The sequence below is a fragment of the Malus sylvestris genome, chromosome 2, assembly GCF_916048215.2.
Source record: "Malus sylvestris chromosome 2, drMalSylv7.2, whole genome shotgun sequence".
Lineage (NCBI taxonomy): Eukaryota > Viridiplantae > Streptophyta > Magnoliopsida > Rosales > Rosaceae > Malus > Malus sylvestris.
This window is the reverse complement of record NC_062261.1, coordinates 15,408,374-15,429,868: the sequence shown is the minus strand read 5'-3', so window position 1 is coordinate 15,429,868 and position 21,495 is coordinate 15,408,374. Positions and strand designations below refer to the sequence as shown.

Here is a 21,495-nt window from a genome sequence, read left to right as displayed (position 1 = left end):
TAGTGGTCTTACTACTGTTGTTGACCTTCCTACGATGATCTTTAAAGACAATGCAACATGTATCAAGCAGTTAAAGAAGGGATGCATCAAGGGAGACAACACCAAGCATATAGCGTCGAAATTCTTTTATTCACACCAGCAACAACGACATGAAAATATTGAAGTCAAGCAAATCCGTTCCCATAACAATTTGACCGATCTCTTTACCAAGTCATTGCCCAAGTATACTTTTCAAAAACTCTTCCAAGGAATCGATATGCATAAATTATTTGAGTTGAATTGCTTGTAGTTCTCTTATTTGGAAGTTATGTCTAACTTAGGGGGAGTATACTGAAGCATACTCACGTGATCTTTATGTAATCTTTTTCCTACGATTAGGAGCATTTTTCCCACTAGGTTTTTGCTACCTGACGAGGTTTTGATAAGGCACCCATCCTGGGATTATCATACTTTATTGAGTTCATTACTTTCGTCCTGTTTGACGTTTGTTTTAGATATTATGCATACTTCTCATTTTTTTCCTTAGTCTATGGGTTTTCACTTGCCTTAAGTTTTACCATAGTGAGGTTTTGTGAGTTTTACCTATGCATACTTTTTTTATATTAGAGACTTGCATTCGCCTGTTATGCCGACGACTTCATCAACTATTCTACCTTAACTGCTGAAGATCTGATGCGATGTTTTGTTTGAGTATTTTCACAATCAAGGGGGAGTATTGCAGTTATATTTATAGTAGAAATGTGATTGTGTAAATCCTAGTGTATCTAAGGATATCTTAGAATATTCTCCTTAGCTGATATTATCCTATTAGAGTTGTAATCCTATATTGGTAAGAATTTAACCTATCCTACTACTATAATTAAAGGCATAATGGGGTGATACACCATACACCTCACAATTAAAACTCTCTCTTCTCTCTCTTGTCGCCGACATCTCTCTCTAGTCCCAAAAACAGTTCAGTCAATTAGACCTACAACATAACTCTAATTCTTTCTTTCTTTTTTTATTAATTATTAAGCATTCAGATTCTGCCACCTAACATTTTGATTAGCAAAGATTTATTTATCTTGAGACTTCCTATAACTGCTCTGTTCAGCTTATTTATTTATCTTTATATTAACCACAAATGAGATTTGAATACACATTATTATGCAAATGTTCAATTCCTTTTCACCATTCTGATAAAGGGCCACTTGCACTTCTATTATGTTTTTACTTTTGTCTTTTCATTTGGAAAACCTAACCTTGAAGGAATTTTGACTAATTTGACGCGGTGCTATCGGAATAAACTGCAAGTGCAAGGACAAAAACGTAAGGGAAGAAAGTGATTATACCAGGAATTTTGGTGCAATTTGGCCTACAAATCACTAAACAATTGGCCACTCACCACTTTCCATGTCAACCATTATTTGCCCGCCAACGAATATTTAACCGTCAAAGTTACTAAAATTACGAACCAAACCAACCCCCAAGCAACCCAACCCAACCCCAAAACGCAGGTTTTTCGTTGGGACGTCGTTTGACGTTAACGTTGTCGTCGTTCCACAACTTCCTCCCAAGCACATAATATATGCGCACAAATCCAGGAATACCCCTTCGCTTCCTGCTAGTGTGCACCCTCGTTGCCTTGCGTGCGCCGGTCGCGCACCCTCCTTTCGTGCGCACCCCCTCCCCCTATCTTCCAAACCCTCCCCTCGAGACGCAGACCCCCACAACCACCCAAACCACTCCTCGCCAGATCTCGGCTTCGAGCAATCCCACCGCCGCGGCCGCAGCAGCAGCAGAAGCCATGTCCAAAGCTCGCGTCTACACCGACGTCAATGTCCTCCGCCCTAAGGAGTACTGGGATTACGAGTCCCTCACCGTCCAATGGGGGTAACAATTTTCACCTCCCTAATTTGTTTAATTTTTTCTCTAATTTTATTGATTTTTCTCGATTATTCAATCCAATTGAAATTGCTGATTTATGATTTGAATTTCTGTAAGCTTGTAGTGGAGTTAAGATACAAAGCAATAGTAAGCTGATTAAGATTAATATAGAATTAATTAGGGATTTAATTGTGTATTTATTGTGCTATCTGTGGCAATGATGGGTGCCCTACCCTACCCCCTTCCTTTTCAATTTTAATTTCTAAAAGTTACAACTTTTTGTGGGTTTTTTTTTTTTGGTTTCCAGTGATCAAGATGATTATGAAGTTGTTCGGAAAGTCGGAAGGGGGAAGTACAGCGAGGTTTTCGAAGGTATAAATGTCAATACCAACGAGCGCTGTGTGATCAAGATCCTCAAGCCTGTTAAGAAAAAGAAGGTTAAGTAATTGCCTTTTAGGAAATTTGGAGATTAGGGTTTTCGGTTCTGATGTTTTGTTCGAATCAGTTGCCAATAACCCCATTCCGCACTTTTTAATATGCATTTGTAGTAAGTGCATAATGGTAACATTAGAACACCTTGTTGTTGTCTTTTGTGCAGATTAAGAGAGAGATCAAAATTCTCCAGAACCTTTGTGGGGGCCCGAATGTCGTCAAGCTTCTTGACATTGTTCGAGATCAACACTCGAAAACCCCGAGCCTGATATTTGAGTTTGTGAACAGTACAGATTTTAAAGTTTTGTACCCCACGCTGACTGATTATGACATACGCTACTACATATATGAGCTTCTCAAGGTAAACATTGTAACTTGCTTGTGCTCCTTCCCTTCTTCCCCAGCTCATTTGGTAGGGCGATGAGTAGAAGGAATTATTCATGGTCAATCTTTGTTTTTTCTGCCAGTCCACAATGGTGCACTTTGTTAAATGAGAGGAGAGTTGAATTTAGTAACGAGAGGGCACGCTGTTTCCACAGATAATTGTTCCAACTTTTCTAGAAACTGTATAACTGTGTTATTTCTTAAATTGGTGCATTCCTGTGTTATTTCTTAAATTGGTGCATTCCTTCTTGAATGGTTGTTGCTTTCTCTCAGGATCAGGAAGGAGGAATTTAATCACTTGGGAGATGACTGATTCAAATTTAGGGAATTAGTTAATAATATGTTTGTAAATTGTTGGATTGAAGTCATAGGACCTTTACAAGACATAGATATGTATAATTTTTATGAGAAGAAAAGGAAGGAAAAAAAAGAACATGGATCTCAAATGATTCATTATTTGTAGTAATTTAAAATACCTTCCATCTAATGGATCTGTAGCCTTAGCTTTTAATCCTATGGACCTTAAAGTGCTTTGTGGCTGTTCCAAGTTACTCAGGGTTTTAATTTCAGTCCATGTAAAGGTTTGCATAATGACTAGTATGCCACCTGAAATCTTGTGTTATCAGAAGCTAAAAGGTTTTGTTGGCTACGTTGACATGGTTTGGCCATTTTTTGTATGCTTTTGTTTTTAATGATGGTATGTTAACTTGTAAGAAATATTTCACACCCTGCTTCAATAATATGCAATTTAATGTCAATCAACCTTAGTTACTTAGTCCAAAGCATTGTTATCAACTTTTCTATGTGTTCTGGATGATAAGAATGCTGGATCAACATCTTTTTCTGGATCTGTTTTAAGTACTTGTGAATTTAATGTCCAAGTAGTGTTTAATTGTGCCTTTTCACAAGTTAATTATCTTTACGTTGCAGGCATTAGATTACTGCCATTCACAAGGAATAATGCATAGAGATGTGAAGCCTCACAATGTTATGATAGACCATGAATTGCGAAAACTTCGCTTGATAGACTGGGGTCTTGCTGAATTCTACCACCCTGGCAAAGAATATAATGTCCGTGTAGCATCAAGGTAATAATTTACAGCAATATAGGACCAATGCGTATTCTCGATAGTGGGTTCCCTATAAAGAGCATGCATGTTAATGAATGAACATTGAAACATGAGTTGTTCAAGCAGGCGAATATGTTGCCTAAATTAGTACTGATCTGTTTAGGTTGCTAGGATGAAAATTATCTTAATTAGGTTCTTTTTTCAAAATTCTGTATTGGCACTACATTTGAACATCGTGTGCATGCTTGTTGGCATCTGCAGTTAGAGGGTAGTCAAATGCTTAATATAATTTCCAGAATTTTAAGGCTAGAGTAGAAAATCTCTTTAATGGTTTTAAGCATTGTGAGGGTTCCTTTGAGTTTCCTTGCATCCTTCAGTTTGTATGTTCATCTTTGTGGAAAAACTGAAATGTCTTTCCTTGTTTTTTTTCTAGATACTTTAAGGGCCCTGAACTTCTAGTCGACCTGCAAGATTATGACTATTCTTTGGACATGTGGAGCCTTGGTTGTATGTTTGCTGGAATGGTAGAGAATTACAGTTACTGTATTCTGGTGTCGTTACTTTTAACTCCAGTTTTAGAATGTGCTAGTGTTTCAAAAAGCATATAATCTTTGTTGATTGCTCATTATACTTGTTTTGTGTAGATATTTCGCAAGGAACCTTTCTTTTATGGTCATGACAACCATGATCAGCTGGTAAAAATTGCCAAGGTAATGTCGGTACTTCATTGGTGGTTGGCATGACTTATTCTGTATGCATGATATAGTTCCGGGTAAAGTTCCTGCAAAGAATCAAATTAGTGGTTTCTGTTTATAGTACACAATGACGTGTGTTGGGCATGGACATGCCCCAACTCACATATACACATACACATATGGCCTAATGACTTCATATATACATACATATACATATATATATATATACATACATATACATATATATATACATACATATATATATATATATATATGGTCTAACCAGTATCTGGTGTAATGTTTGTGTTAACGGATTATGGTATTTCATATGCATTTCCAGGTACTTGGGACCGATGAGCTGAATGCATATCTGAACAAGTATCATTTAGAGCTTGATCCTCAACTTGATGCACTGGTTGGGAGGTATGCTCAGCATAAATGCCGTACTAAGTTTTGTCAATTGTCTGTAAACCAGTATTCTAAGTTTTGTCAATTCTCTGTAAACCAGTAATAGGTCAATTTTGTTATAATGTGAAATTCTGTGGAAATATCTTAGCATGCCACTGCAGTGGTTCCATCTTCCACTAGGAAGTAATGCAGTTTAACTTATCAAACAAAATAAAAAGCGTTGCTGTTAAAAATGCATTTGAAATCCTGCCATAACAAATAACGTGGAATTAGTATCTCTATACATGTATTAATGCGTTGCTACACTAGTGCAGGCACAGCAGGAAGCCCTGGTCTAAGTTTATTAATGCAGATAATCAGCACCTTGTTTCTCCAGAGGTCACCGTTTCTTGATTATTTACACTAATTTAGTTATTCACATTATCTGTCACTCAACTCCTACAATCGTCATTGATTTTTCAAAGGTGTTTGACATGCAGGCCATTGATTTTCTTGATAAACTTCTCCGGTATGATCATCAAGACAGATTAACTGCAAAAGAGGCAATGGTAAGTCTGCACGAGCTCACATAATATAGCATTTAGTGGTCTTGTAGTCAGGCTGAACAAGGGTGACACGCGGTTCTTTCCTCGTTTTCTTTTCCTTTTCCTTTTCCTTTTTACTGCCATCAGTTAATCACCGACTTTTATTTAATACGAGCTCTGTTCTATGCTTAAATGTCTTTTGGCGGTAACTCTGCAGGGCCATCCGTATTTCTCTCAGGTGAGGGCAGCAGAAAGCAGCAGGATGCGGACGTAATTGGTCTGTTACACAGACTAGAGGTCCATGCTCTATGCTATTTGAAATTGGGAGTGTATTATTTATCCGAATATCATCACTGCGGTTATGTTTGGGACTGATTGTATGTTTTCATGGTCGTTTAAACAAGTTTTCTGCTTAATTCTATAAAACCAAATTGAACCAATCAGTGGTCACGCGCTTGACAATACCAATGTGTCACACACAGATCCTCGATTCGGATTTGGATTTCATCCCCACGCGCTTGACAATACCAATGTGTCACACCCAGATCCTCGATTCGGATTTGGATTTCATCCGGATCCTCTTTATGAGGATCTCTAGGATCTTTTCATTTACATTCTATCATTCATTGTACATCGGACGGTTAAAAATTATTTTAAATTATTTTATTTTAAATTAAACACAAAATGTACTTACCGAAAACTGACTGCACGATATACAATGAATAGATAGAAAGTGAAGATTTCTAGGATCCTCATCCCTTCCATTCGATATTGACACAAAATTTCAACGGCGGTTCTAAATTTCCGGCCCGTTTGGTTCGTAGATTAGAAGTTTCAGAATGGGAAATGATCTTCCGGCTCCCCTTTTCTTCTCTCATACGCCATTCTCTATTTCTGGTCTTTGAACATTGTCCAAAAGGAGAAAAATATGTGACGGTATAACATGCGTTTGTTCCGGGTTTGGTGAAGCACATTCCAAACAATGGAATGGCAACAGTGTTTTCCCGCAGCCAGCCTTCCCATTCCCGGCATAGTTCCCGAAAGGGGTTCTTCGCAGAACGGCTAACAAATTTGAGTTTTTCTGTTAACCAAATAAGAAACTTAACAGAACCTTCGACGCACAAATTAATTACCAAAGAGGCAAGGTTTGGTGTGAATTTGCCTCGGAGTTGCCAGACAAACAGCAGTTCCACACACTCGACACTCAACCCGTACAGACAACACAACGCAGTGAACCAAGGTTCCATGAAACAGACTCTTTTCAAGAGTTACACCAACAACATTCACAATCATTTAAGACCGAGTTTCGGTTCAACAAGGAGATACATCTCTTTCTTTCTCCCTCACTCACACACACCACATACACACAAAAACAACTCCACACGCAGTATTAAATAGCTATCGCTCTAGAAGAACTCGGTAAATTCATTCCAGGCTTTAATATAAAGGGCCACGACGTTCTCAATTTGTCCCTGTGACTTCTTACCAAATGTTCTTTCATTTCTTGAGATGAGGGAAACAAGCGTAGACATCAGACTTGGGATGCTTTGCCTCAGCATGCTCCCTGCATTTCACTTCCGATGTGGTGCACATAAATGCTTGCATACACACCTTACACTGCATTCAACATATAATCATCGTCATATTAAACCAAATGAAGGAGAAAATGCACTAGCTCGCCTGAGGAGCAATTAGATTTGATTACATTGGAAACTCACACATATCGATCAACCAGGCCTTCATCAAAAACCTACCAACTATCGACATTATACAATAACATGCTCTTGAGACCGCTGCATAAGCGAATTGATGGCACAGACTTCCTTTGTGACCGAAACACAATCCTCCCACCCCCCAAAAGAAAATCTCTCGGACGGGGGTTGAAACTAAAAGGCTCTCGTAAACTATATGCAAAGTCATCTCAGCCAAAATACGATAATCACTATCACCTCAAACTTTCGACATAGTAGCTGAATTACCAGAAACGCAAGGAGCCGATTTGATCACAAAGTAGCCCAAAACGAAGAAGAAAAATTAACGCACGGCATTGGAAGGCACAAATTTAACACTCCCTGATAACCCACTTCCAATCACATTCCATATTTCCATTTAAACAAATAAGAATGAAAGTATTTATTCCAAACCATCGCAACTAATATCGAAACACTTAATAACGATTTTATGAATTAACCATGATGCAAATCATCACCAATTAGTTGAAGTAATTACCTGGATTGACATGGCTTTCTCGTTTGTTTTAAGCTGACTTCCTGTTCAAATCAAACAATTAACCCAAATTAATATCCGTATTAGACCAACAACTAGATCTAACCACAATCCCCCACTACGAGCTTTTAAACACACAAGTTCAATTTCTTTTTCCTTCTAATTTCTCACAATGGACAATTTTTCAGTGAAATTTTACGCACAATAATCCCCAAAAGAAGCTTGCAAGCAATTAAAACCTAATTTAAATTACAAAATTTGTAATTTCCATTTTCTAGATTTCTTTATCATATGAAAAGAGTAATTTTTGTTTGTGAAAATAAAGTTGAAAAAAAAGGATGAAATATTTACCCTTGCCGGCAGCTTTCTGCTTCTCCAAGTTCTTCTCGCGGGCCATCTTGGCCTTCTGACCGTTGCCTCCTCCCATGGCGTCTTGTAAATCGAGAGAAAAGGAAGAGGAGCTAGAAACCCTAATTGGGCAATTGAGCTCCGTGCCTCTTAGGCGGAAAGGGGTAGGCGAATTGGTCAATTTATAGGCCACCACCTCCTCAGAAATTTTTAGTTGTGACGGAAACAAAAATGATATACCATATATTTTAATAAGATTGATAGAAAATTTTATTTTTAAAATTATTAATTTTTTAGCACATATATCTTACTATTTATATAATAACACGTAATGTATCATCTCATGTATCAATCACATTGAAAAATCTGTCTAGTCAAGTTTATATCTTTACTTTAGAAACTTCTGGATGAGTTTCCTTGTGTCATGGTATTGATTGCAAATTTGGTAGGTGGCGAGCGAGTCTATAATTACTGTGACACCTACGTCACGTGATCGACACGGTCTTAATGGAGTCCAGGCTTGTGGGCCCAATACCAGTTCAAAGCCACACCGACCGGCTTCGTTAGTTTGGTCTAATTGAGGTAAATTTAGTTTTTTAAATGGATATTATTAATATAATTTTTGTGAATAGAATTATTAATTAGAGATGTTATTGGGTGAATTTAAAGTAGATTCTTAATAAGTTTGAAAATCAACTCCTTGTAACTTTGTATCACTTGTAAGTCAAGAAAATTCATTATAATTAATATAAATTGACACGTGACTCTCTTAATATAAATTAACTCATAAAATGGTGAAGGTCAACAAAAAGGCTACAAAATTATGGGTTATTTTTTTTTTTAATGTTCACGTGGGATTAAATTGACGCGTGATTCTTAATACAAATTAACAAAGATTGTCACAAAAAACCTATCAAATATATGAAAATGTCCTATAATTCTCACTTTATGTATGACATTAGGACGGAAAAAAACTATATTTGAAGAGTTAGAAAATGAGAATTACCAGATTGGTACATTTTGAAAAATGACTTTAAATTTTGGGGTGGAGATGTAGTTTAAAAGAAAAAAGGGGACAATCCGTCATGATTCATGAACAGAAGAGTCTGCGTATTGCGCGGTAATTACCTTCAGTTGAACTATTGAAGTGCCGACGGATAACCGAACTTCCTCCCGAAACGACGACGCATCCAGCTTCGTCTACAGTTGTACTACTGAGAGTCACAGGCTTACAGTTATCACGCAGAGAGAGAGAGAGAGAGAGAGGGACCAATCCGCACCAATGCCTCCAATCTCCGAGATCCAAAGCTTCTCGCTCTGATCGATTTGAAGAAGCTCCGAATCGGAATCAATGGCGGTGGTGATTGAGAGCTCCGTTTGGGAACCGAATCCCGGCGTATACATATTCATCTTCCTGGCCTCACTCTTCTCCATCCTCGTCTTCCCTTACGCTTGCAGCAGCAGCGGCGGCGGCAGCTCTGGCAAAGCTCCGTCGCTCTTCGACCATGGAATCTCCCCCACCGCTTCCTCTCTTCGCTTCCAGCGCAACTTCCTTCTCATCTATTCTCTCGCCTCAGGTCCGTACTCCTAACGACGTCGTTTATTATTCCCTTCCACCTCCAGATAGATCCTCTGTTTCGTAATTTAAGTTTGAATTCAGCTTGTTTGGTTGCCGAGAAAATTGAACTCAACTTACATAGAAAAGCTTCATCTTTAGATTTTTATACTAAAAATCGCATTTTGATTAGTAATTTAGCTATTAAATTGCAATCACTGATCGGATAATTTTTCACTCTATGATGCCAGTGATGGAAGGATTGTGGTCTGTATTTGGCGAGTTCGAATTAGCTTACTACGGTTTCAGCAGAGAGCAAATGATGTTTTCTCTCTGTGTTGGATTTGCTGCGTCTCTGTGTGTTGGTTCTTTATTTGGCGTGCTTTCGGATTTAATGTTAGTGTCGATTTTAAGCTAAAATTTCAGCCTTGTTTCTTGCTTGTTACTCAAATGCTTGATGTTAAACCCTTATCGATTTTCCTTTCTTGTTTTTCTTACTTTGTGTAGAGGTCCAAAGAAAGTTTGCATCCTCTTTTGCATTCTACACCTTTTTCTTGGCTTGTGGAAGAGAATTACTGATCATCCGAGCATTTTGTTGGCGAGAATTTGTTTGTCACTTGCAGCTTCAATTTTTTCATTCAGTTTTGAGACGTGGATGGTGGTTCAACACGAAGAGGTTGTTAAGAAATGTCGTATTTCACATTTGATTTGTGTGTAGAAATTATTCTAGGAAACGAAGTGATTAATATATAAGCTTTGTGTTTGCAGCAAGGACATAGGCAAGATATGTTGAGTGAGACGTTTTGGTTAATGAGTTTCTTTGAGTCCGCGTCTCTTATTGGAAGCCAGGTGCTTTCAAATTGGCTCATTGGTGATAATTTGGAGAAAAACATGGCTTCACATTCTACTGCAGCCATCTTCTTGGCAATGGTAGGCTTAGTCTGCCTCCTCAGAGGATGGACACAAACCCCACAAAAAGTAGCTCTTAAGGAGTATAGAGCGTCTTTCTCTGCATATATTTTTGGTGGTAAGTGTTGCATTTTGTATTTAAACGTATGTCTACTTTCCTTCCTAATATACTCGAAACAAATTATACTGCTTCAATACATTCGTTATGAAAATTAATCAGTTATTTAATGAGCTTGATTGAGACTGAATATCTAATCATTTATGATTTGTCAAAGTTAGATGCTTGCCTCCATTCATGAGGACCAAACTCTTATTTGCTTTGTACTTTATTTCTTTCGTTGTTTACATTTGCCTCCATTGATACTCATTGTTTATGTTTCACCATTTCTTTACCATCTTAAAGAGTTAAGTCATTGATGTGATGCCATCTTTCCTCTGATAGGATGAGTGCTTGTAGAGCATTTTCACACTTTGTATGTGGAACTTTTTTTTTTTTATAAAGGTCCCCGTTTCTCATGACTGATTATTTGCTGGTTAGAGGTTTGATTATGTGATGTGTTATCATATGAATTTGCGGTTTATTCTTACTGTTGCAACTTTATACGATGGCCAGATAAAAGAATATGGCTTTTGGCATGGGCACAAGCTTGTCTTCACTTCTCTATAACAGTCTTCTGGATACTATGGGCCCCTACAATAGTGGTATGATTATCTAATAATTTAAATCAAACTATTTAATAGAAGTGAAAGTCACCTTGCTTAATATCTTAAGGACCTTGAAATTTACACTAATGAGATTCTTTTCTGTCCTCCATAATTTGAACAAAGAATTCTTTCTTCCATCCTAGTTAATTTAAAGGATGGATTTTAAGTTTTCGACCTTAGATATCTCTTCAGACTTGTGAGTTTCAGTTTCTTCTCGAAATTTTATTAACATGATTTTAGGTCGATGGACGGGAAGTGCACCTGGGGTTGATATATCCATGTTTTATGGGCTCAAGAATGCTTGGAAGCACAGTATTTCCATGGCTGAATAGTGGACTGTCGTCCCTTAGAACTGAGGATTGCCTAGTATATGCATTCATCATGCTGGGGCTTGTATTGTCCGTAACAGCTTATGATTACCAGGTGAAGATGTTTATGGAAATTTAAGAAAGATAATCATCAGTCCTGTTTGATGCTAGTTGTTTGGAAGTTTAAAATTTTAATTGTTGAGATGCAGGAAATTGGAGTTTTAACGACACTATTTTGCATATTTCACGCTGGTCTTGGTGTGGTTTTGCCTTCACTTGCCAGATTGAGGACCATGTAAATTAAACAAATGCTCTTTCTTTCTTTTAGCTGATTTCTTCTCTCAATTTTTGTTATGTGGATTTTTTATCTGATAGTTTTCCTGCTTTTACTTGTTTGTTCACAGGTATGTCCCTAATGCACTGCGTGGAGGGATGATAAGCCTTTCTCAAGCTCCTGCAAATGCAGCAATTCTGCTTTTTCTGGTGCAAGTGAGTGTCTTTTCCTAGGATCACTTTGACATAGAAAAGAAAACATACGGTTAAGCATCCCCATCTGGCTCAGTGTGTTGACGTGGGCTACCTGTTGTTGAGAGCATCCATAGTAACAGAAGTTCTTATTTAACTGGTAAATTCGACCATGTAGTTTTATTGATTAGTTATCCATCCACTCACTTTTCTTGCTACTATTTTATTGATGCAGGGAAAATACTACTATAACATTGGGAATTCAACAATCATAGCGTTTGCTGCGCTTGGGCTATTCACAGCAGCTGGTTGCATGCATGTCTTGAAGCGATGGGGGAAGCAACCGTATCACAACTGGCACAAATTGTGATTTTTTTGCCTAATTATCACCAGATTATCGGCTGAGTTGGAGAATACTTCATTTAGTCTCTGACCATCACAAATGAAGTGTTTAAAGAAGAATTTATGTCTCTGAATCCAGACTGAGGTATGCCACTATAGAAAAGTATGGGAAACATAAATATTGAAAAAAAAGTGTGTAAGATTAGATTGATATGGTCTTGTATACTCCTTAGGGTTCAACTGGATGACTGCAGGGCGGAAATCAATTATCGGTTCCTCATCTCTCAGTTCAATTCAGCTTGCCAAATCCATCTCAGCCTCTTAAATTTCAGGACAAGTCTGCTGGTTTGGAGAATAGCAAGGAATTTACATGTTTACAATCAGATATTACAAATTATTACCGGCATTGTTGCTGTTTAGGGATTTATAAACCTACGGTAGCTGAGAGCTGCAAATCTCCGCCATCCTCATCCCGAAGGTTAATTTTTCAATTTTTTGTGTAGGTTGTAACATTTGTGCCCTAAAGTGACATAATTAGCATTATAATTTAGCAAAATTGTACTTGCTGTTATTGCATGGAGCTGAAACAGAATGGAATTGTCAAAATTCTTTACTTTTATTGCATAATACATCTTATTTGTACCGGCTACATTTCACGTATCTGGCTTCAAATGAAACCTCCTTCACTTATTTAATTGAATTGCTAGATGAGATACAAGATGTCAACACGACGGAAAATTACTCGAGACTCCGATCCATACCGAAACGAAGGCTCTTACACGAAAGACCCCCGCCGCTGGCTGAGGTTGTGCTGTTAATGCTCAAGTGAGGATGAAAATTTGAGCATTATACAACAATGCTATTAGCAACTGCAACTAATCCTCTTGTTCTTGATCCCTGATCCACTTTGTAGCTACCCATTTTTCCCCTTCGATTACAGGACAGCTCCCGTGTAACGCTAACTGCAGAGGCATCAACCGAATTCCGAAATTAGAATGGACGAGGAAACAGTCATATATAGGAACGTTTAACTGTTACTGCTTCGGTGCACAGTGCATTGTACGCCGACAAAATAAACGAATAAATTCTCTCAGACGGAATGATATACAGCAGCAGCCGGGATAAATTTCACGAGACAAGCTGAGGAAAACGTCGTTTCTTAATTTTTTACGTCGATGATTCTGGAAATGATGGTAATAATAGTGACAATGGGAAGCAAAGCAACACTAACCGGATCAATTGTACCATTTGGGAGCAATGAATAAAACAGAAGTCCATCCCCTTTGCGTGGCTTCACTTTCAAGCCAACACATTCCCGAAAATCATAGGTTCCATCCGTGTTTGAGCCATTCTGCAGATCAAAAGCAGGATGATCGATGATGAACAAACCAAAAGGGCAATAAGAAAAACAGAGGTCTTGATCTTACCTCATATGGAAACATGGTTTCACCGCCTTCTTGAACATCAGTTAAATACAACAAGAACGATGCAACCTGCACGAGTTCAAATAAGACTCTTTAAAAGCTTATGGTGAATAAACAGTATAATTCTATCAAATCCACAACTTGGTAATGGTACTATTTGAAAGAATTCTAGTTCTCGTATAACATCTTTTTGTGAAATAAGACATGAAGACCAACACATCCTTTTGGTTTCGAACTAGCTAATCCAATTTATCCAGGGAATATACTCCGATACGTTTGAAGTGAGTACAGAATAACGGACTGTGCTTTCCATCCCAACTGTAATAGTTGTGCAAATGTACAGGGAAAGAACATTAAGGTTTATCTTTGCCTAGTTTTATCTGGATGTGGGAGTGCAAGTGTATTGATGACATACAACCACAAACATTATGATCATGAAACCAATAAAGGCCAAATCAAAATACATGCATTACGCTGAAGATGTACCCTTTGGCTCTTCTGTGGACCGTATTGGTCAGGGTGGAATGCATCATAATGAGAATTATACTTCTGCCCAATCTCATAGCGCAAGACGTTAAATGCCTGAAACATGATGATATCCTCAGCTCAGACAATTTTACAAACTGGCCTGAAATAAAAGGTTAACTAATTCAACAAAAGGGTCAACGAGTTTCAGCAACGCAATACGATATTACTTATTATGTTTCTATTGGGTGGTGGGAACGTAACAGAAACACACAGACAAGTGAGAAACAGAATAAAAGAAAAGCGTTTGCAAAAACTGGTTAGGGTCATCCTCCGCCATAAACTAACAGAGGATTATTTTGCAACAACCGTCTTCCCCCAACTCCATTATCCCTTCCTAACCCAGTTTGTGCTTGCAGAACATTTACACTTGCAAGTGCAAGGAATAGAGTTACTTTGGCAACACAACATACGATATTTAACTTCACGCTGTCAGCTTGCACATAATTGAGAAACTTTCACAAAGTATTGCTTACAACGAAACAAGATGAGTCAATATGATTTTTGTGTAGATATAGATAGGGAAATGAGGAGGATGTAATCATAAGCTCTAAACTCTAACTAAATAGTACCTCTCCATGTATCCTGGGAAGCATTGTAGCCCTTGCAATCTTTTCCTCAATTGCATCCAGAGTCCCGGATTTATCATCAGAAGCGGAAAGAAACATGCCGGAACTGCTTCAAAATATCATGTAAGCATGAAAGTAGCATCTATAACCACTCATCTTTACGAAAACTACTTACATGTGAACCCGATCACATTAATGCTATTAGTTATAAGCTTATATCAACAATCAACCACAAAAATGGGACGCGTAACGAGTACTAATAGTGCAAATCCTGAAAAGGGTTTGCTGATTCGCCACACCAAATGTTGAGAATGTACCTTGTTCGTATATCCCTTGTGCTCTCCTCTGTCTCTCCTTCTCGCAAGGCCAAAGTCGAGGGTTTAAGGTGTGGCTTTGCCAAGCCAATTATGCTTTCGCATTGCTCCGGAGTTGCAAAATTAGGAAAATATAATGCTCGGGGATACCAACTCAAGACCTAAACGGTTCATATGCCCCCATTTCTGGTTAGCTTAGCTAATGAAAAATTCAATCTTTGATCCCACAAAATTGAAACAACTCCTAAATGGATCAAACTGTTCATAACAATTCCAGCAAAACAGATATACAAATAAATAAATAAACCAGAAACCTGAAAGGGAATGGAAGTTAAAGAATCGTCACCGGTCTCTCCATAAGGCATCGAAGTGTACTCTGTTTCTAAAAGTCTAGCTCTCACTCTCAGCCTACCACCACCACCACCGACATCCTGCAAAAAATTCAAAGTTTTCAAAAATAATCTTAGTCACTTTTGAAAATTTGAAAAACCCCATTAAAGTTCTTGATCGGAAGAAGGAACCCCAAAGAGGAAAAATGAAAATTTGACCTGAGAGAGGAGGGAGGAGCCATAGATGCCGGCAAGGAAGAAGAAGGAGCAGAAGATGAAAGTAGTGGGCAACCCAAGTTTGCCCTTGAACTTGAACTTGGAGCTCCAATTCCCTTTACCGCTTTTGGGTCTCATTGGTAATTTTACTAGTCTTCAATTGCTGCTGCTGGAGAATTGGTGGCTTCTATTTGGTCTCTTCTGCCGTGGCTTTTGAGTAAGCAAACCGTGTTCTTTAAATCTAATTGCACGCACGGCACGGCGGGATTTGGTGTTAAAAAAAAAGACTGAGATTTTGTGACAAACAGGGATTGTGATTTGAATTATTTACCAAAATTATTGGGGGCACAGTCAATTTGTAAGATTTGGGGTTTGGAGATTTGGAAATTGGAATCCAATGGTACTAGGAATATTAGTTGGTGGGGGAGAAAAAATTATCGGCCTTTCCTCCTTTTCCGCAAAGTGCTGACATCCAAAGTCTTATTGTTTTTTAGTCAGTAAGCATCCAAAGTCATTACCCACAGAATTGTGCGTTTCTAACAAAATTGGTGGGCAGTGTGGTGTGGAGCATGTTTTTCTTTTTGCTTATGCGGTTTCAGTTTTTCCACTTTCTTGTGGAGATTTCATACTAATTGAGTTCACTAACCACGCTGATATCGTTCTCTAACTTGCATCTGACCGTACAACATGACTTATATAATGTAATAGTTTCTTAATTTAATTAAGTAAAATTACTCAATACAAATTATATGTAAATTTTCACTTTATTGACGTGGGATTTTTGTATGTTTCCAACATTTCTCATTGCAATATGCTCACTATTCTTTTTTTCTTAGGAAATTGGGCTTAGAGCCCTTACACAAACTTACCGACGAAATGTAGTTTTGCTGTCAATGCAATCTCTACTAGTCTTCTTTGATGAAAATGCTCTCAAGTTAATATCTTATCAACACATATTAATACATTATCGACACAATATTGATAATTATTGACATAATATTTTGCAGTAAGAGACTTTTAATTTGAGATATTTTGTCAAAGAGGGCTAGTAGATTGCATTTTGAGAACATGGCTTATTTTGGTTGATGTATTTGTAAGGGGCTAGTACGCCCAATTCCTCCTTTTTTCAGTGATCAAGAGTGATGCTATATCCAGTGGCGGAGCAAACAAATTTACAATGATGGGGTTAAAAAATTGTTTTCAAAAATTCGATTGTACTTTCATTTATAATTGTTCAGGACGTGTTCTCATATTTTGAAAACATCGTATCACAACATCAATATCAATAAAATCAATACGTGCTTGATCCAAATGCTTGTGGTCAATTGTTAGAATACGTGTGTTTGTACCATACTTGACCAATCCCGAAACTACTGAGCACCGGTCAACGTTATACCGTCAAAGACCCAGAAGAGTTTCCTTCCAACCAGGAGACCAATCACAGCGCGATACGTGTCGACATCAGAAGCCAATCATAGTGCGACATGTGTCAACATAGAAGCCAATCACAACACAACATGTGTCAATGTCAAAATGAAACTAGAAACTCTCTTCTATAAATAGAGATCATTCTCTCATAATATTTCCTAATGTCATTTGTACTAAATCATTCACTAGTACTCACTAAAGGAGAGCTTGAACCTATGTACTTGTGTAAACCCTTCACAATTAATGAGAACTCCTCTACTCCGTGGACGTAGCCAATCTGGGTGAACCACATACATCTTGTGTTTGCTCCCCTGTCTCTATCCGTTTGCATACTTATCCACACTAGTGACCGGAGCAATCTAGCAAAGGTCACAAACTTGACACTTTCTGTTGTACCAAAGTCCTCATTGATTTTGTGCATCAACATTTGGCGCCGTCTGTGGGAACGACACTTATTCTCACTCTCTTCAGCTTTGTTAAGCTGGTGTCCACCATTTGTACACTCTCTTTTGACCTGGCATCCCTCTCCAACATGGGGAGCGAAGGAAGCCACAGCACACAGAATGACACCCCTCTTGCACCTAGTGTGAAACAACGAAAAAAAGAAGGAAAGATGGTTGCTCTTCAAGCTAAAGTCGATGAGCTAGAATCTCAAAACAACAAGATAGCAATGAAGAATGAGGTCCTCCAAGAGCAGTATGAGAAGCTCTTTGAGATGCTCCACGAAACTAGGCGTACTCAAACACGCAAACTCGTTACCCCTGTGGACATCAACCATCATCTGGATGCCTCCCAACAAGGAGGGTCACCTTCCTTCGACATAGGTATCCCTAATGAGGAGCGAGCTAATCATCAAAACATTGATCAACATAAGACTTCTCTCAACTCAGTTGCTTCGACCTGAAGTAGGAGAAATGGAAGAAGACACCTCCTTGCAAAAAGGTTGGAAGAATCGAAAGTCGTTTATCGTGACTGCCGAGACTTCCTAAAGCAACGTCGAGAGAATTCCCTCCACATAAGCTCAAAGATCAATGACCCAAGGGTTTCTAAAAGACTCGGTCCCCTCCCACGTCCCAGGCTGGCTACCAATTTGGGGAAGGGGCAACAAGTCCCAGAGAGACATTAAGGTATAGGGGACTCAGAGATGTTTCGACAGACATACCTTGAAAGTCAATACGGCGAGTCCAAGGAAAAATCACATATTCTTGATCAAACCTTCCTACTTCCAAGAGGAGATGGAGATTTACGAAAGAAAGCTCCAGTGGTACATGACTCCACTCAGGACCCTCTTGTCCTACAGCTTCTTAAGGAAGTAAACAAGTTAAAGGCCGAACGACAAGCTGAGATACCTGATTGGAACCAACCTAGGCCTGACCCTCTTACAAGGAGGATCATCGACACCCCCTCCAAGCAAAGACAAAGCAGAAGCTTGGCTTGCAACTCTATACTGGAAAGGAGGACCCAATTGAACACCTTAACCTCTTTGAGTCCACCATGGCATACCGGATGCATACCGGACGAAGAGCAATGTCTTCTCTTCCCTTCCACCCTCTCTGGCGGAGCTTTAAACTGGTATTGCCGTCTTCCACCAGAGACAATAGACTCATTTGAGGAATTGAGGAAACTGTTTGTTTCTTAACACATTTTCCAGACCGATCGCTTGCATTCTGCAGATGACTTGTACACTATTCGCCAGAAGCCGGATGAGTCACTACGAGAGTATGTTGTCGCTTCAGCCATGAGTATTCTCGCTGCGTTGAGGCAGATGATAAGACCACCCTCAAGGCCTTCACGGTAGGCCTACGTGATTGTTTCTTCAAGTACATAATCAATGCCAACACTTGGAAGACTTACTTTGAGGTGATGGCACAGGCTTACAACCATGCCTCCGCTGAGGCAAGGACATATCAAGGGAAACCCCTCCATCCACCCCTTATCAGCAAGTAAGGAGTGGAAGCTAGGTCCAACCAAATGAGAAGACCTCGACCTTCCAAACGGCAACGGTGCCTCCCCCTGCCTTACTTAATACTTTGCCAAGTCAACAGACATATCAATCTCAGGGCAAAAGGAAAGATTTCCATCCTCACTAGTCTCATTTTAGTAAAAGGAGTAAGAGACACTACCGCGATAACCAAGGGTATCGCCACGATAATCCCCGACCCCAGGCAGTCAACACAGTGGGTCAAGCACGTGTCAGGATAGCCTCTACCCCGAGGTATGAGGCATACACACCTTTGAATGCCATATGTATGGCCATTTACCCCAGCATAGCACACCTGATACCGAAGACAAAACTGAGGCACCCGGATTACAAGTCCACGAAGAACACGGGCACGTTTTGCTGCTATCATGAGTATAATGATCATGACGGCGATAAATGTATCACCCTTCGTGATCATATTGAAGCTTTGGCACGTGGAGGAAAAATTGATCAATTCCTCCTTCACCCTCCAAGGGGTAACCGTAACCAATGTCAGGTGAATGTGATATATTCCAGAAGTGGTGGCACACCCATATCTAAATCTTCCAATAGGGCCATGAAAAATAGTGAACGAGCTTTAAGGTCTGGCCACCAAGTGTTTCACGTGGAAGACATCAAGAGAGGCAAGTATCGAAAGCCTAACTGGGATCCAATATGTTTCTACCCTAAGGAAGAAAAAGGTATCATTTACCCTCACAACAACCCACTGATCATGGAAACTCACATAGCCAACTTTGAAGTACGACGAATCCTGTTAGACACGGGGGCTTCGGTCAATATCATGTTTGCTGAAGCTTTCAGGGCACTTAATGTAGCTGAACACTTGCTCGATCGCTCGATTTCCCCTCTGATAAGCTTCTTCGGTGATATCGTGCAACCTTTGGGGAGCATACACTTACCTTTCACCATTGGTACAGGCCCTTACACAGCTACCATTACCATTAACTTCCTGGTGGTTAATTGTCCAACGACATACAATGTCATCTTCGGACGCACAGGCATCAATGATCTCAAGGCCATGGTATCCACACATATGTTGTTGATGAAATTTCCAACCTCTTATGGCAATGGTTACATTAGAGGAGATCAACTTAGTGCACGATCATGTTACAACACTTCGGTCAAGCAACAACACCTGACTGTGCCCAAAGAAACCCTTTCTATACATGACCAAGTCATAAAAACCAGCCCAGAAGAAGCCAACTTGGATCTTCACAATGGTAATAGTCAACCCGACGATCATCGAGATGACTTTTTAACCCAGCAAGCACAACCCGCTGAAGAGTTTGAGAATGTCTCTATCTCAAAAGATTATCCGGATCACATGGTGAAGATTGGTACCACCTTGTCACCACCATTCGGTTAGCATTGATCTCTTTTTTGCAAGAGAACACTGAGGTCTTTGCCTAGTCATATGAGGACATGCCATGCATCTCTCCCAATATAATCTGTCATCGCTTAAGTATTGACCCCAAGACCAAGCCAGTGAGACAGAATTGAAGATCTTATGACGCTGAACGGTACGAGGCAATGAAGGCAGAAGTTGAAAAACTCAAAGGCATAGGCTTCGTCCGTGAAGTCAATTATCTAACTTGGGTAGCAAATGTTGTCCTTGTTAAGAAGAATCCGACCAAGGAAAGTCTCCTGCTTCAAAAGGTCTTGTGGAGAATGTGTGTCGATTACACCGACCTAAACAAAGAATTCCCGAAGGATAGCTTTCCTCTTCCTTTCATAGACAGACTCTACGGCAAGGTGTGAACTCCTGAGCTTCATGGATGCTTACTCAGGATACAACCAAATCCTTATGAACCCTTCGGACCAAGAACACACAACCTTTACTACTGACAGGGGACTATATTGCTATAAAGTCATGCCCTTCGACCTAAAGAATGTAGGAGCGACTTATTAAAGACTGGTCAATTCAATGTTCGCCGAACAGATTGGGAAGAGCATGGAAGTTTACGTTGATGATATGCTAGTCAAGAGCAAACATGCTGACCAACACATCACCAACCTATCTGAAACTTTCACCATTCTGAAGAGGTATTGAATGAGGTTGAACCCCAACAAATGTGCCTTCGGGGTAGGCTCTGGCAAATTCTTAGGCTTCATGATAAGCAAACGAAGCATTGAGGCTAATCTCGAGAAGATCAAAGCAATCCTCGACATAAGGAACCAGTAACTTCAAAAGATATCCAGAGCCTTACTGGCAAGGTGGCTGCCTGAACTAGGTTCATCTCTAAGGCCACAGACAGATGTGCTCATTTCTTCAAAGCACTTAAGGGAAGTAAGAAGTACATTACATGGACTGATGAATGTGCTGAGGAATTCAAGAACCTCAAAGACTATATGAGTAAAGCCCATTTGCTCTCCAAACCTGAGGTTGGTGACACTCTCATTATCTATCTGTCGGTATCTGCTTCAGCAGTAAGTTCCATTCTCATTCTAAATTATGGTAATGTCGAACAG

General features: G+C 39.3%; 4 protein-coding genes across 5 annotated transcripts; 2 read left to right on the top strand and 2 right to left on the bottom strand.

Moving 5' to 3' along the window:
• The first annotated feature begins 1,495 nt into the window (after positions 1 to 1,495).
• Positions 1,496 to 5,822, top strand: LOC126587128 (casein kinase II subunit alpha-2). Its single transcript, XM_050252106.1, has 10 exons — positions 1,496 to 1,875; positions 2,177 to 2,306; positions 2,468 to 2,662; positions 3,616 to 3,773; positions 4,189 to 4,279; positions 4,400 to 4,465; positions 4,791 to 4,873; positions 5,173 to 5,236; positions 5,338 to 5,406; positions 5,600 to 5,822. The coding sequence occupies exons 1-10, from the start codon at positions 1,571 to 1,573 to the stop codon at positions 5,654 to 5,656; spliced, it is 1,218 nt and encodes a 405-aa protein (XP_050108063.1). The 5' UTR covers positions 1,496 to 1,570; the 3' UTR covers positions 5,657 to 5,822.
• An 801-nt stretch (positions 5,823 to 6,623) lies between these two features.
• Positions 6,624 to 8,382, bottom strand: LOC126601571 (uncharacterized). Its single transcript, XM_050268301.1, has 4 exons — positions 8,358 to 8,382; positions 7,960 to 8,259; positions 7,612 to 7,652; positions 6,624 to 6,999 (listed from the first exon to the last, which is right to left on the bottom strand). The coding sequence occupies exons 1-4, from the start codon at positions 8,380 to 8,382 to the stop codon at positions 6,880 to 6,882; spliced, it is 486 nt and encodes a 161-aa protein (XP_050124258.1). The 3' UTR covers positions 6,624 to 6,879.
• A 633-nt stretch (positions 8,383 to 9,015) lies between these two features.
• Positions 9,016 to 12,889, top strand: LOC126587112 (uncharacterized). 2 transcript variants are annotated; one of them, XM_050252088.1, is made up of 10 exons: positions 9,016 to 9,533; positions 9,763 to 9,907; positions 10,019 to 10,187; positions 10,280 to 10,538; positions 11,034 to 11,122; positions 11,366 to 11,548; positions 11,643 to 11,728; positions 11,838 to 11,922; positions 12,134 to 12,385; positions 12,495 to 12,889. In XM_050252088.1, the coding sequence occupies exons 1-9, from the start codon at positions 9,308 to 9,310 to the stop codon at positions 12,266 to 12,268; spliced, it is 1,377 nt and encodes a 458-aa protein (XP_050108045.1). In that variant the 5' UTR covers positions 9,016 to 9,307; the 3' UTR covers positions 12,269 to 12,385; positions 12,495 to 12,889. The 2 variants fall into 2 exon arrangements, with proteins under 2 accessions (XP_050108045.1, XP_050108052.1); XM_050252095.1 differs by having other exon boundaries at positions 12,474 to 12,889.
• On the bottom strand, positions 12,833 to 16,037 carry LOC126587134 (probable prolyl 4-hydroxylase 9). The gene is made up of 8 exons (XM_050252115.1): positions 15,621 to 16,037; positions 15,387 to 15,503; positions 15,076 to 15,233; positions 14,762 to 14,864; positions 14,151 to 14,246; positions 13,668 to 13,733; positions 13,472 to 13,591; positions 12,833 to 13,202 (listed from the first exon to the last, which is right to left on the bottom strand). Exons 1-8 carry the CDS (start codon positions 15,753 to 15,755, stop codon positions 13,116 to 13,118), a joined length of 882 nt encoding a protein of 293 aa, XP_050108072.1. The 5' UTR covers positions 15,756 to 16,037; the 3' UTR covers positions 12,833 to 13,115.
• Between the last annotated feature and the right edge of the window lie 5,458 nt (positions 16,038 to 21,495).

Bases quoted from the DNA above. Each gene is read 5' to 3' on its own strand.
- LOC126587128 (XM_050252106.1), top strand. From the start codon at position 1,571: ATGCGCACAAATCCAGGAATACCCCTTCGCTTCCTGCTAGTGTGCACC. The intron at 2,307-2,467 runs GTTAAGTAATTG...TCTTTTGTGCAG, and splicing joins AGCCTGTTAAGAAAAAGAAG to ATTAAGAGAGAGATCAAAAT. The intron at 4,280-4,399 runs GTAGAGAATTAC...TGTTTTGTGTAG, and splicing joins GTTGTATGTTTGCTGGAATG to ATATTTCGCAAGGAACCTTT.
- LOC126601571 (XM_050268301.1), bottom strand. From the start codon at position 8,382: ATGACACAAGGAAACTCATCCAGAA. The intron at 7,653-7,959 runs GTAAATATTTCA...TGATTTGAACAG, and splicing joins GCAGAAAGCTGCCGGCAAGG to GAAGTCAGCTTAAAACAAAC. The intron at 7,000-7,611 runs GTAATTACTTCA...TGTTGAATGCAG, and splicing joins AGAAAGCCATGTCAATCCAG to TGTAAGGTGTGTATGCAAGC.
- LOC126587112 (XM_050252088.1), top strand. From the start codon at position 9,308: ATGGCGGTGGTGATTGAGAGCTCCGTTTGGGAACCGAATCCCGGCGTA. The intron at 9,534-9,762 runs GTCCGTACTCCT...CTATGATGCCAG, and splicing joins CATCTATTCTCTCGCCTCAG to TGATGGAAGGATTGTGGTCT. The intron at 9,908-10,018 runs GTTAGTGTCGAT...TACTTTGTGTAG, and splicing joins GGCGTGCTTTCGGATTTAAT to AGGTCCAAAGAAAGTTTGCA.
- LOC126587134 (XM_050252115.1), bottom strand. From the start codon at position 15,755: ATGAGACCCAAAAGCGGTAAAGGGAATTGGAGCTCCAAGTTCAAGTTC. The intron at 15,504-15,620 runs GTCAAATTTTCA...AATTTTTTGCAG, and splicing joins GCTCCTCCCTCCTCTCTCAG to GATGTCGGTGGTGGTGGTGG. The intron at 15,234-15,386 runs GTTTCTGGTTTA...TGAACCGTTTAG, and splicing joins TAACTTCCATTCCCTTTCAG to GTCTTGAGTTGGTATCCCCG.